The following is a 14,184-nucleotide window of genomic DNA, read 5'->3' as shown; positions in this document are numbered from 1 at the left end:
TAGGGGGAGATGTGCAGTTTTAAATAGCATGGACAAGTAATATTGAACAGAGAGACCTGAGGCAGTGAGAGGGCAGGCCCTGAGGATGTCTAGGGGAAGAGCAAGTCACGCAGAGGGAATGACAAATGCAAAGGTCCTGAGGTGAGCTCATGCCTGGCAGGTCTGGGGAACATCGAGGAGGCTTGTGTGGCTGAAACAGAGCAACAGGTAGGAGATGAGAGGGATGGAGGGGATGCAGATTGCAGGGCCTTTGTGAGGACATTGTTTTCACTCTGTTTTAGATGGGAGCCCCGGGAGGATTTCTAGCAGAGGAGGGACATGCCTTACGTTTTAGGTAGAAAGAGATTTAATATTTAATTAGGAATTAGGTGGGAATTAGGTGCTTACAAAACCATTGGAAGAACTGGAGGAGCCAACCCTGGGCTGAGCCTCATGGAACAACACAAACTGAACTGCCTACCTCTATCCTGATCCAGGGGGCAGGAAATCAGGAAGCCCCACCTGCATGGCTGAGCTGTGATCCAGCGGCAGGAGGCCCCTCTGCCACCATTCCTGCTTATAGACCCTCACAAAGCTGGTGACTGGATGACAGATGTTCTGCAGAAAACCCCACATCTCCACAGCCCCCCCCTTGCTTCCTCCCTCCAAATTTCACTCTTTCAAAGGGGAACCTAATTCACAACCCAAACCATAGCTTCAAAGGAGTGGGGAAGATGCCGAATGCCAGACCACCATATCTGTCACAGCCCCAAGCCCACTGTATGTCAGATGCCCTGCTCTCTCCCTCACCTGGTTCCAAGGCCTCCTGGGATGCTCCACCACACCCTGGGCCCCTGCCCTGTGCTCCCCAGGCACCCATCACAGAGGGTACCACACTGATGAAGCCATGTACTGGTCTGTCTCCCCAGGTCACTCAAAGTAAGCCCCCTGAGGACAGGGAATGTAGCTACCTTGTTCAAGGCCACATCCCCTATCTTGCCAGGCTGGGAGAAGGAAGCAAGCCTACCCAGTCTGGGAGAAAAAGCAGTGGAGGAAAAAGTGGCAGAATCCCAAGCTATTTAACCTGAGTCTCAGTTTTAACACCTGTAGAATGGGGGCAATAGCATTACTGACCTGGTAGGGGGTTGAAGGATCTGAGAGAACATAAGCATTTAGTATGTGCTCCTCAACTTCCCCTTTTCCTCAGGTTTTTTCCCCGAGATTGGTGAGGAGCTGGGCTTCCCTGGGTTCCAGCCCTGAAGTAGGCAGCTGATGAAGTTCATGGTATCCTGGGGCCATGCAGGGTGGGCTGCTGGCTCAGGGCAGGGGGGCAGAGTGGTGCCCGTCTCCTGGGCCGTCCTATTCATTGGAGAGTTTTTCCCTCGAAAGTTGGAAGCAGAAAAGGCCCTCCTCCCTCTCTGGCCCTGCCAGGCTTCCTGGCAGCAGAGCCTGTGGTCAGCAGGGCCCGGAGGATGGATCCTGCCAGATGACCAGATGTACTAGTAGCTGGGTGACTCTCCAGGAGAGTGGTCACTGTGCACTAGGGTGACCCCATATCAGGCTTACCCAGGCCAATCCTGTTGATATGGTCCAGGTCAACCCCAGTTGCAATGGGCCAGGTCAGGTTCACGTTCCTAGTCTAGTCACAACTATTAATAGTAACTCCTTTTTTTTTTTTTTTTATTTTTATTTTTATTTTTATTTTTTTTTTAATAGTAACTCCTTTTGCTCTTAAGTGCTCTGCTTGTCTCTAATAGCTGGGAATACATATCCTATGATCCAGGATTTCCTCTCCTAGGCATGTACCCAACAGAAATTTGTACATCTACTTACCAACAGACACTAGAACATTCACAATAGCACTATTTGTAATAGCCCCAAACCAGAAACTATCTAAATGTCCTTCAACAGAATGGATATCTAAACTGTGGTACATTCACACCACTTAACTATGCAGCAATGAGAATGAACATCCTGCAGCCACATGCAATGACATGAATGAATTGCAGACAAAACACTGAATAAAGGAAACTAACCCAGAAGAGTACCTAACCTGTGATTCCATCCATACAATGCACCTGAAAGGTGAAACCAGAGGATGCTATTAGAAGTTGGGACAGTGGTGACATAAGGGGAGGCTGGAGATGTTCTGTCTCTTGACCTGCGTGCTGGGGACACAAGGGTGCTCACTTTATGAAAATGCAGTGAACTGAACAAAGGATTTGTGCATTTTCTGTATGTATAGTTTTCATCAGTAACAGGTTTACTTTAAAAGGTTTCCTGGTTTGGACAATAGGTAAAATAATTCCTGTTCCTCCTCTGCCCACCTCTTCCCATCTACCTTCCATGTTGGGCTGGACACACAGAACATCATCACATCTCATCCCCACGCCTTCTGGAAAACCTTGACTAACTCAGTCACTAAATGGAATGATCACACTGGTCTTTTCCTCTACTCTCCTAAGAGCTACAGTTGACTCAAAAGCAAGAGGTAAACTGATTAAGCAAATATATTGACTGCAGAGATGAATCGAGACACAAATCCCCACAGAATGCTAAGGGACACCCCTACCTACCAAAACCTCCACATTTCCAAGCCACAACTGAGAGATCGCTAGGCCCTGCTACTCCACTTAGTAAGGCAGGGAAAGAACTAACATTCACTGGGAAGAATTTCAACAGCCCAAGTGAAAATGAGCTTAACCTTCAGCTGTCCTGAAAAATAAAGTTGACCCGAATTCCCCATTCCCTGGACATTCCTGATGGGTTCGCTGAAGTTCACTGGGTTGTCCTTGTGAAAACTGTATAATCCAACTCTGACTTTAAGAAAATGCTTCCTGCGGGGAAGACTGGTTCTGATATGGTTGATTCCCCGGACTCCTTCCTCAGGCCTTGACTAAAGGGGTTGATGCCCCAGGCCTAGAACTGCTCCCTCTACCAGACTGTTCCCCAGAGGCCACCCACCCAGCCCCTACCTACCCAAATCCCATTAAAGCCTGCCCAAGTCCATCTCCTCCAGACTTCCCTGACACCAGCCCCTCCCCGCCAGCTCCCATCCTCTCTCCTCCTGTAGCACCCAAGTCTCTCTTAAAGCACCTAACCCCCTAATTCAAGTTTCAAGAGTGCAGGGAACTCTTTTTCATTGTTTCATTCTTTCAATGAAACTCTATTTCATTTCATAGTTTGTTCATTGTTTTACCCTAAGAGTTTGAACTAGTTTTTGGTACACAGTAGGCCTACAATAAATAATGAATGAATGATTGAATGTTTTCTCCTCATGGCATCTCTGCAATTGTTACTCAGCTTTCTCTGGTGTGTTCCTGGTTGATTCCTCTACACATGAAATTCGCTGGGGCAAGGACTATGTCTTATTCATCTTTATCCCTGTCATTCACCCTTCTGCTTAATAAATACTTATTGAAGAGGAAAAAAAAGAAGTCAATTTGGGGCATTTGCAATCCAGAAAGAATGGAGGTGGGGGTCAGTGGGTAGAGTTATTTGGATTTCAAGGGTGTGGGTGAGGAACAAGCTACTATTGATATGTTTGCCTACAAATTTATGCTTGCCTCCTTCCAGAGGGTTTGAGGTGGCTTACAAAAATACACAGACATAATACAAGGTAACAAACAAGTCGGTGAAGAAATCAGGACGAGGGGAAAATAAGAGTAGGAAAAATAAGATCAAGTCGTTTCGTTAGAAGTGGGCCAAAAAGTTGGCCAAGTTTTCCCACAGCCCATTCGCGACGGAAGGCCCTCTCCCTTCCCCACCTCCCCTCCCTCTCAGGGGCCACCACTGGCCTCACAAGGCGAGGGAGAGCTGCCCCGAGCTTAGCTGCGCCAAGGGGAGGGGCCTAGAAAGGCCGCCAGCCCCGGAGCCCGGGCCTGGAAGCCTGGGCAGCCTTGGGGAAGGCTGTGGGTAGGGGCGCGCGGCTCTGGGTGGGCTCTCCCTGGCCCTGGCGTGGGCGCCCGGGTTGCTGGCAGGGGCCTGTGACCCAGGCGGGTAGGGTAAGGGCCTAAGGGTCGCTCTTACACTCAACACTGCAGAGGTTCTCGAGCTAGCAACTCAAGGCCCTCCAGCCAAACCTACTTGCGGCCTACTACGCGCGCGCTCTGCAGGCAGGGCACAAAGATGGAGGGAGCAGCGCGCCTTGCACCCCGCCCCACCCCCCGCTCCAGACAAAGGGGCAGGCCGCCCCTCCCCCAGTCTCGCCCTCGCGTTCCCCCTCTACCCTCCTCTCCCTTCAGGCCGCCCTTCGGTGACTTCCTCTCCCCTTCCGGGGCAGCCTGGGCACTTCTCAGAAACTACGTTCCACCTGGGCGCGCGGCGGGGAACGGGCGCGCGGAGGGCGCCCTTCCGGCCCACTCCTAGCCCCGGCCGGCCCTAGGTCCGCGCCCTCCTCTTTGAACCCACAGGATTGGCCCCCAGCGCCTTCCCGCCCTGGCGTCCCCGCCCCCACCCGGCCGAGCACGTGCTGCCCCCGGCCCGAGCGCCCGCCCGGCCCCGCTCCCCACCCCCACCGGAAACATTCCTGAAACATTCCTGAAACTAGGAGGCCCGGCCCCTCTGGTTCCCCACCCCGCCTCCACGCTGGGCTCAGGGTTTTCCTGGCGTCCCCCTCCACCGCCGGCTCGCCCCCTGAGGAGGGGGCTGGGCCGGGGCCTCCAACGGCCAGGGAGGAAGAAGGGGAGCAAGGAAAAACATGAGTCACAGCCGTGTGTCACTGGGCCGCATTGCAATTCCCTGAACCACGGGAGGTGTGGAAGGCCGCCTCAGGGACCAGGGGCGGGGAGGTGCAGGCCCGGCCTGCAGGGCGCGCCTGACAGCGCCCTTTCTTCTCCCACCGCCCTCCCCGCCATCTTCCCACTTTGGCTTCCTTCTCGTTTGTACAAGTCTTTGTTGCGCCGGGCGTGGCGGGTACGGCGTGCGTAGACCCAGTTCCTGCCCTCAAAGTGCTTCCAGGCGACCACCGGCTAACGCTTTCTTATTTTTTAAAAAAGCCACAGCGGAAGGGGCCAGGGTACCAGGAGGGATCGCTGGTCTCCAAAACACCATCCGGGTCACCTAAAGGAATGAACCCTTCCTCAGGTTTACCTGCAAAGGAGCCAATCGTTTGCCTCGTTTGAAGACTGCACCTTGATTATGGTTCACTCGGGCCCATTAATAAATTTAAACCCTGGATTTCACAAGTTTCACGTTTGAATTTCACAAGACCTGCATTTCACCAGTCAGCCACACGCGGGTTGGCACCGAAATGCACATGCTGACACCTGTCCGCCCAGGGAAAATCTAGGAGCCGCGTACCTGGGCGAAGGGAGCGGCGGGTAGGCCGCGAAATTCTCCAACCGGCGTGTTTCTCTCCACCCCTGCAGCCCGCACGGACCCCCGCAAGCACAAACACCCGCCCACATCCACGCGCCCCGCGGGCGCCAGGCCCACACACCCGGAAGGCCCCAAGAGGTGACTCTCCTGGGGACCCCCTTTCCACGCAGTAAGGACGCCCTCTCCCCCCCGAAGGACTGCTTGGTGACCCCTCTAAACACCTCCCCCCGTCTCCCGGCCGGGACTGTGGGAAGTGGGCCGTGGCCTCGGGTTCCCAGCCCAGGCCTCCCGCGCGCGGCCGCCCCCAGAAGCCCGGCACCGCTCGCCCCTCCCCGAACTCAGCACCCACCCGCGCGGCGGCGGCGGCGTCGGCGGCGGCGGCTGGCGGGCGGCCGCCCTTTTAAATCCCCGGGCTCATTTGCATGGCCCCGCCCCCCTCAGTGACACGGCTGGCGCGGGCGGGCCCGTCCCCCCTGCCCCTGGGTCGCTCTTTTTAAGCTCCCCTGAGCCGGGGCTGCGCTCCTCTAATTGGGACTCCGAGCCCGGGCTATTTCTGGCCCTGGCGCGGCTCCAAGAAGGCGTGAGTTCGCGGCCCCTCCGGTGGCTCTTTTTTTTTATATCTATCATTTAATTAAATTATTTATTTATTGAGGCCGCGCACGGGCCGTGCCTAGCTTCCTGCCCCTCGCCATCCTTCGGGGGAGGGGGAATATTTTTGTCCCCCCGCCTGGATGTGACATATAAATACCCCGCGGGGGCCTGGGCGGCGAGCACGCGGCGGCGGCGGTCTCTGAGCGCCTCTGCTCTCTCTCCCGGTTTCAGATCCGCATTTGCTACCAGCGGCGGCGGCGGCGGAGCCAGGCCGGTCCTCAGCGCCCAGCACCGTCGCTCCCGGCAGCCCGGAGCGCGCACCGCAGGCCGGCGGCCGAGCTCGCGGTGAGTCGTCCCCGGGGCCCGCGGCGGCGGCGGCGGAGGGGGGCGCCCGCGCCCCCGCTGCACGCCGCCCCTCCTGCAAGCCGCCCGGGGCTGCAGCGCGCGCCTCCGGCTTTATTCCCAGGCCGGGGCTGCGCGAGCCGCCGGCGGGGGAGGGCCGCGCGGCGCGGGGGCGGGCGGCGGGGCCCGGCGGCGCGGGGAGGGCACCGGCACCCCTTCCCCCGCGCCGCGGGCGCCCTGCGGGGGGCGGGGACCCGGGAAAAGCGCGCGGTGGGGGAGGGGGCGCGCGGCTGCGGCGAGCGCGAGTTGTGCACCCGGCGGAGCCCGGTGCACCTCGCGCGGCCGCCGCTCCCGCCCGAGCCCGAGCCCGGGCCTGGGTTGTGGGGGGCGGGGAGAGGAACGGGCTGCGGCGACAGGGGAGAGTGGGGGGCCGGGTGGCCCCCGCAGCCTGGGGAAGTTCTAGAAGTGAGGGGGATGGGCAGGGACCCCGCAATTCGGCCTTACTCCAGCTCGGCCTTTCTCCTGGCGCCCCTCCGCAGATGAGGCCGAATCGCCGGCCTGGGTTTGGGGCTTCACCCCGACCCCACCTCTGGCCCGGCCCGCGCCTCTTCAGCCCCCAGGGCCCGGCCTGCCTTCCGCCCCCACAAACTGGTTTCTCTGCTTTGCTGGGCTCTGTTGGAACTAGTCCCTTTGACTCCCCGTTTCAATTTTTTTTTCTGGGGCTTTATTTTGCGGGGAGGGCGCGGAGGGAGGTGGCTTTCTTCCTCTCCCCCGCGCGCGCCAGGTTTCCTGCCCCAAGGCGGGCTTGGGTGCCCCCTCTGGCAGGAAGTGGGGCCGGGTGCACCCTCGTGGCGGTGCATGCGGTCGGGGTGCACCGGTTTCCCGCGCCTGCGAAAGCGGCCTGCGCCCCTCCCCCCCGCGCTCTAGCCCCCAGTCCCGCCGGCCGACCTGCAACCGCCGGGCGCAGACACTTGCAGAGTCACCCTGGGCCCCGGGTCTGCAACAGGGATGACAGGGACTTTACCAGCCCCCAGACGGGTAAGGAAAGTGGCGGGCTAGAAGGGTCGCCAGCAACCCACTCCATCCTGCTCGCCAACTTGCTCTGTGACCTTGGGCAACTCATCAGCCCTCTCTGGGCTACTATTTTGGGGAAAACAAGGTGGTTCCAGGATGATTTCCTAGAGTCATTCCTGCAGATTGCCTCAGCATTTGTGGAGCCCACACTGCGTGCAGTGTGTGGAGGAGACAGGCTTGAGGCCTGAAAGGGCTTATTACCAACTGAAGGATTGAAGTTGGACCCTAAACGTGGCTTTGCCAAGCCTGGTCTCTCTGATGTTCAGAAACAGGTGGAAGAGACAAGCATTTGTTGGTCTCACCAGAGAGGGCCTCAGGCCTTGCCTTCTCTGGAGTCCTGGATCTGGGGTGGGGGTGAGCGGATTAAAGGGTCCCCAGCAGCAAGAGGTGGGGGGAAACACCAGGGACACCCACCAGGATCCCCAGGCAGGCTGGCCCAGGCTTTATGGGATTAGGGGCTGGCTTTGCCCAACTGGAACCACCTCTCCGAGGGGGCCTCCAGCAAACCTCATGTGAGGTCAGCACTCATTTAGCTGATTAATTGTGATGTTTAGTTTTGAAGGGGGACCTGTGGTGTAATATAAGATTCTAATCACTGCCTGCAATTACAGAGCAGGCCAAGCCACTAATGATGGAGCAGGATAAATCACCAACCACCTTGTTTAAAAGGGTCTTCAAGTCTGAAATATTATAAAATGGAATAATTACCAAAGTCCCGCCGTCTGGAGAATTTCAGTACTTGAGGATCGGGGGCCTCAGGCCCTCTAACAATCACAAGTTTGCAAAAACAGTCTTTCCTCTCGTTGGGTTAAAATTGGAAATTGTCTGAATCTGAAAAGGGGAAAGAAAGTCATTTTCAAACGTTCTAGTTCTCATTTTGATCTGGAATGAAGCTTTCTGTTGTTTAAGCGTTTTTAACTTTTACCTGGTTTGATCCTTGCCGCAGTCTGGAGAGGTAGGTGAGGCAGGTGCCTTATCATTATCCACATTTTATAGATTGAGGGGCTTTCAGAAGTGGAGCCACTTGGGCCCACCCTTTGCCAAGGGCAGCCAGGGATTGGTTATCAGGGAGGTGTGGAACCATAGGCCTCCCAGGACACGTCTCTATCTGTAACTTGGGGATAATAACGGGGAGGACAGGGATGGGGGTGCGAGGGCCCTTGCTGTCCTTTCTCAGCCTCTGGAAGAGACTCCCAAATACTCCTTGCAGAGGGGGGTTTCAGGTAAATTCTATATTAATAGGGCTGATGAAGCACAAACAGGCCTCTAAGGAGAGGGGAGATGCTAGAAAAGGACCAAGGAGCTTTTAGGATCAGCCCTGCTAGGGCTTCAGGGAGTCAGCTAGCATGTGTTACGAGGGCCCCTCTCAGTTGGACAAGTCCCTGCCCCTCGTGTAAGGAGGCATCAAAGAGAAAGATCTCATCTCACTCCAGGTGGGTGGGGGCGGGCAAGGGGGAAGAGGAGATTCACCTTTCAGCTTTGGGTTTCTTTTCCTCCTCCCACCTCACCCACTGCGGTTTTAACCCCCTTCACCCTTCTTTCCAAATCGTCCCCGTCTTTGAACCCCCAAGGCTTTTACTCGGGGAGAGAGCAGCGGAAAGAACTGGTGGGGCTCTGGCAGATGGGCAGTACCGTGGACGAGGTGGGCCGGGGATTGATGTCTATGGCTGCCAGATGCCCAGGGCTCATTCTCTGCTTACCTTTCTTCCCTTGTTCCCTGCGAGCTACCCAGGCTCGGTTTTCTCTTGAAGAGAAGGGACAGCTTGGTGGAGGGAGGGGGCCCTGGCAGTGTGAGGACCCCCATCTCACCCACACTGTTGCCAGGGCGGCCTTACCCACAACCAGGACTGGGCTGGCTGGGCTCTTGGGCCCGGGCCCTGTGGGGCTGGCAGGACGACAAAGAGCCGTTCTGAAGAGGAGATAAGGAGCTGATTAGGGCCAACGGCCCAGCCCCGCCCTGTGGCTGCAAGCTGGGCTGGGCAGATGCCCCCATCGGCCCAGGTGGGAATCGCGGGGACCCCTGGGAGCAGGCAGTTTCCTGCCGGGCATTTTGAGGGTGGGAGTGGTGAGGGGGTAGGAGGCGGCTAAAGCAAGAGGTTTTGTTTAAAACAACTTTTCCCGCCTCCCAGCATCCCAGCCGTCGCTCCTCCACCTGCTCTGCCGACAAGGGAAGATGAGCGAGTCGAGCTCGAAGTCCAGCCAGCCCTTGGCCTCCAAGCAGGAAAAGGACGGCACTGAGAAGCGAGGGCGGGGCAGGCCGCGCAAGCAGCCTCCGGTGAGTCCCGGGACGGCGCTGGTAGGGAGTCAGGTGGGTGTCCAAACCTTTGCCTCGGTTTACCTCTTTGGGCTAGGGAGGTGCCAGGCGTCTTGGCAGGTGAAAACAGGACTGGCAGGGCGCAGTGTCATTCCTGTACACGTGTGTTCTCCCCACACATGCATCCCTGGTGCCTGAGAGCCTGGGAGAGAAGTGCAGCCTGAGGGAGCACTGAGCCCGAGCCCGAAAGTCCAAGCCAGAAGTGACCCTGACCCTGTAGTCACGCAGGCCAGTCAGTGCTTATACACTGTGGTAAACCACCCACCCTTTATTTCCAGTCCATCGTGGACCAGTGCATTTATGAAACAGTAAAGATGAATTATAGAAACGTGAACATTTACATACGTAAGCCCAGCGTTTTTTGTTATTATACTCAACTGCACACGATAGTACTTTGTTAATTTACTATGAAATTTACTATGAAGGTTTCTAAATACTTACTGTACATTTCTGTAGTTCCTCATCCCAGGACAGTAACAGTTTCTGGGCCAGCACCTGTTCACGGACCTCCTTGAGTGGCCCTGGATTGGGCTTTGCCCCAGCTCTGTAAAAGGAAACGGAAGCCCAAGAAGCTTAAAATGTTGGGGAGTTGGTGGCAGAGTGACTGAGAGCCCTGGTTCTGCCCCTCACAAAGGTCCCGTGGGGTTAAAAGGCCAACCTGGCACTGTGGGCACCCCAGGGAGCTTGGCCAGTCAGGCTGTGGGGACCACCTGCTACATGGGGGAGATCTTGGTTTCTCTCACAGAGGGGCAGCTATCCTTACGTAAGGGGCAGCTGTTGGTGAAGCCCCATTACTTCCCTTTCGTGGGGGAGAGGAGAGGAAAGCAGATGAGGTTGATCCTTGCTCTTTACACTTCAGGCAGCTTGTGTCCACCGGGCCCCGGTCGCCTCCCCCCATCTGTAGGTGGAGAGGCCTGTACTGACTCTCAGGAGCCGTGAGGAGTCTGACGGGTGGTGGAATTCAGCTGCCTCTTTCAGAGCCCACAGTTTGTGTGTGGGGAGCTCATCCTCTTAGTCTCGTTCCCTAGGCCCACCCCTGCCGCCTGTTAGCTTGTGGTCAGTGGGGGTGTCAGAGAAGGGGTGTTGGGTTACTGGACCGTGAAGAGCCCCCAGGCAGCCGCCTTGGGAAACCATAGCTGACGTGCCTTTGCTGCCCAGCTTCTATGCATTATGTAGCAGTTTTTTATTCTGTCTCGGGCTTATTAAAATTTCAGCGACACCAATGGGCAGGGATCTCTGGGGTTCCAAGATCTGGACATAACTCCTTCTCCCTAGGAGGCAGCCTGAAGGGAGTCTGGTTTGCAGGTAGAGGCTGTAGGTTCCCTTTAGGGGGAAGGGGGATCCTTTCCCCTCTTCTGCATCATCTGAGGGGGTGGGCAATGATCACAGCCCAGTGCTGGACACTTGTACATTTTTCATTTAGTTTTCATGACACCCTGCAAGGTAAGTCTTGTCACCATTTACAGATGAGGGAAACTGAGGCTCAAGCATTAAGTGTCTTGCCCAAGATCTTAGAGCTAGTCAGTGGCCAAGCTGGCATGTGGACAGAGCTGCCTAAGAGTGTCTTTCTGCCCCCATGACACCCTTCCCAGAGGCCTTCTGGTCTCTTGTCATTTTGCTGTCATAGGGAAGCAAGGGGAGAGACTTTGTAAAAGATATTCAGACGGAGAACCTGAATCCCAAGGGCTGCCTGCCATGATTCCTGTGGATTCCAGAGTTGGGGGATGGCTTGCAGACTTAATTCTCCTGGGCTGGGACAGAGGGCTCTGTCCTGAAAAGGGTGGGGCAGGTGGCTTCTGTGTCCCTGACTGCCCCATCTGTCTTTGCAGAAGGAGCCCAGCGAAGTGCCAACACCTAAGAGACCTCGGGGCCGACCGAAGGGGAGCAAAAACAAGGGCGCTGCCAAGACCCGGGTGAGGCTTGAGGAGGGCCCTCTCCCCACGACAGCAGCTATAGGAGGTCTGGGAAAGGGCTGGCTTGTCCTCATTCTTGGCATCCTCTTTTTTCTGGCATATGGGGGATGATGTGTCTTTGCTAATTGAAGAGAGTGGGGCAATGACTGAGGTCCCACTTCTGGGGCCTTGGTCCTGCCCAGGACAATGGGGAAATCAAGTCAGATGTCCCGCAGCTTTCCTGGTCTGGAGAGAGGCGAGTTGGGAGGAGCGAAGGGGCAGGTCCTGGGCTGAGAATGTCACCTTTTCTCCCGGAGGCCCCCTGGCTCCTGAGGGAGTGGGGAGAAGCAGGGAAGGCCAGATCTACAGTGGCATCAGCCTTTCAGAGAAGTTGTTTTGTTTTTTATTTTATTTTTTCTAAGACACGACTCATATCCTCTGAGTCATGGGTGGAGGAGGGAGTGGGGGGCGTGTGTGTATGTTGGGGTGGGGGGGGGGGCGCAGTGTGGCTGGCCAGTCATCACCAGCTGGACTCGGGTGGGCCTGCTGGGCTGAGAGTCCTGGGCTGCCCCGAGCAGAGGAAGGTAGTTCTGCCCCTCCCTGCTCTCCCTCACCATCCAGGGCACTGGTCATTGGGTGAGCACCATCAGGAACATCTTTGACTTAGTGGATCTTTTCTCTGACCATCTAGAAAACCACCACAACTCCAGGGAGGAAACCAAGGGGCAGACCCAAAAAACTGGTAGGTGAACAGATGGCGGCAGCTTGGCTCTTCTGGGGAGGCTGTTAAGAGTGGGAGATGCCCCATCCTGTGCCTGCATAGGAACATGGCTCTCCCTGACCTGCCGGGCCAGGAATGGTGATACTTCATGTTTTACCCAGGCCCGGAGAGGGGAAGGGATTTGTCCAGGGCTCAGGGTTCCTGGCACCCAGCCCAGGGCTTTTAAAGGGCTGTGTCCATGAGAATTGAGGGGTCCCAGGTACCAACCAGACCAGACTCCCTGCGCTGACCTACTGGGGGTGGTCCCTGTCTCTCCTTCCTCTGCTTCTAGAACAGACTCAGAACTTCTAGGGTGAACTTGGAGGTCAACTATTAGTGTTTCTCCCCCGCCGCCATTATGGAAATGAGGACAAAGGGAGGTTTAAGTAGCAGCAAAGGAGCTCAGGCCTGGGCGGGCGGGCGGGCGGGCGAGGGGGTCACGTTGGGTGGGGGCTGAGGTGCGATGCCGCAGGGAGCTACCTCCTCAGGGAGGCGCCGTCCATCTCTAGGCCCCAGTAGCTGGTAATGAAAGTAGGCAGGTTGAGCCGGGAGATGCCTCCAGGGGGTCCACCGCAGTGAGGGCCCTCCCGGCCCTTTACTGTCCCCAACCTGTCTTCCCTGAGGCGGTCATTCCTCGAGCGTGAGCTGAGCCACCACGGGGTGAGGGGGGCTCGGGGTGCTGGCTGGGCCCCAGGAGTGAGTAACAGGAAACAAGTTGTTTTGGAGTTTGTGCCTGGCACGGGGGCCCCGTGTGGTGTCCCGACATTCCCGCCCAGTGAGTGAGCCTCGGCGGCACACACTTCCCCTTCCTCCCCGCCCTGGCCTGGGGTCAGCCCGTGGCCACCGCTCGCAGCCCAGCAGCTGCCCCTGCAGGCCAAGGCCACTCGTTTCCCCTGCACCCACCAGGGGGGCTCATGCAGCCTCCAGCCACCCCTTCCCTCCTCATTTCCTCTCCCTGGCTGCCTTCTCTCCTCCCCTGCCCGAGAACCAGTCACTTCCTCGCTTCCTCGAGCTCAGTGGTGCCCCGAGCTCTGCCAGGTACCCCCGCCGTGGGCCTGGGGGCCAAGGGGCCTGGCTCTGTGTGAGAGCAGCATGTGTGTGGTTTTTTTTCCCTCCCTTTAAATTCTTCCTTTTTTATGAATGAAACTGGGCCGTGGAGGTTGCTGAGTCACCCACACACTCAGCCCTGACTCATCCCCCTTCTGGAGAGCCAGGGAGTGCGGGGAGGGGTTGGGGGCGAGCTTGGCCCCTGGTGGGTGGAGGAGGAGGGGGGCAGGCCTGGCATTCCTGCTGATGGCCCTGCCCACCCTGCAGGAGAAGGAGGAAGAGGAGGGCATCTCGCAGGAGTCCTCAGAGGAGGAGCAGTGACCGTGCCGTGCCGTGCCGTGCCGCGCCGCCCCCTCACCGAGGAGCAGTTTCCTTCTGGGACTGGACAGCTCCGCTCCGCTCCCACTGCCCCCACCCCTTCCCCCAGGCTCTCGTGTCACCGCCACCCACCTGCGCCCTCACCACCACACTACACAGCACACCAGCCGTCGCCGCAGGGCCCCCGGGGCCCCGAGTCGGGAGCAGTTTCCTTTGATTTCAGGTCCCAGCGACCCCTGACCCACGGCGCCTGACTTCCCACTTAGCTGCTCCCGCGCTGCTGCATCCCCACTCCCTCAGTGTGGGGACCTTGCTGGCTGGGCTCTTGGTTTCGGGGTCCCTTCTAATCCCCGACTCTTCCCTCTGGCTTCCCATTAAGGGGCCTGGGAGGGCTCCCCTGGCCTTAAAAAGGGGCCCAAGCCCCATCTCATTCTGACATGCCCCACTCCCACTGTACTAGCGGCAGCAGGTGTGGCCACTGGAGAGCGGTGATTGGCCCCAGATGCCCCCGACCAAGCTGTGTCTCACCAGGGGTGGCTCACACCCCC

The 14,184-nt window shown here is 57.5% G+C and overlaps 1 protein-coding gene across 3 annotated transcripts; it reads left to right on the top strand.

Annotated features, from left to right (window-relative positions):
* Positions 1-5,768: 5,768 nt before the first annotated feature.
* On the top strand, positions 5,769-13,840 carry HMGA1 (high mobility group AT-hook 1). 3 transcript variants are annotated; one of them, XM_059938903.1, is made up of 6 exons: positions 5,769-5,878; positions 6,121-6,234; positions 9,435-9,580; positions 11,449-11,532; positions 12,203-12,253; positions 13,586-13,840. In XM_059938903.1, the coding sequence occupies exons 3-6, from the start codon at positions 9,479-9,481 to the stop codon at positions 13,637-13,639; spliced, it is 291 nt and encodes a 96-aa protein (XP_059794886.1). In that variant the 5' UTR covers positions 5,769-5,878; positions 6,121-6,234; positions 9,435-9,478; the 3' UTR covers positions 13,640-13,840. The 3 variants fall into 3 exon arrangements, with proteins under 3 accessions (XP_059794886.1, XP_059794884.1, XP_059794885.1); XM_059938901.1 differs by having other exon boundaries at positions 9,435-9,613; XM_059938902.1 differs by having other exon boundaries at positions 5,769-5,898; positions 9,435-9,613.
* Positions 13,841-14,184: the final 344 nt, after the last annotated feature.

This window comes from Balaenoptera ricei, chromosome 11 (genome assembly GCF_028023285.1).
Source record: "Balaenoptera ricei isolate mBalRic1 chromosome 11, mBalRic1.hap2, whole genome shotgun sequence".
In the NCBI taxonomy this organism is placed as follows: Eukaryota; Metazoa; Chordata; class Mammalia; order Artiodactyla; family Balaenopteridae; genus Balaenoptera; species Balaenoptera ricei.
This window is presented reverse-complemented; position numbering and strand designations above follow the sequence as displayed.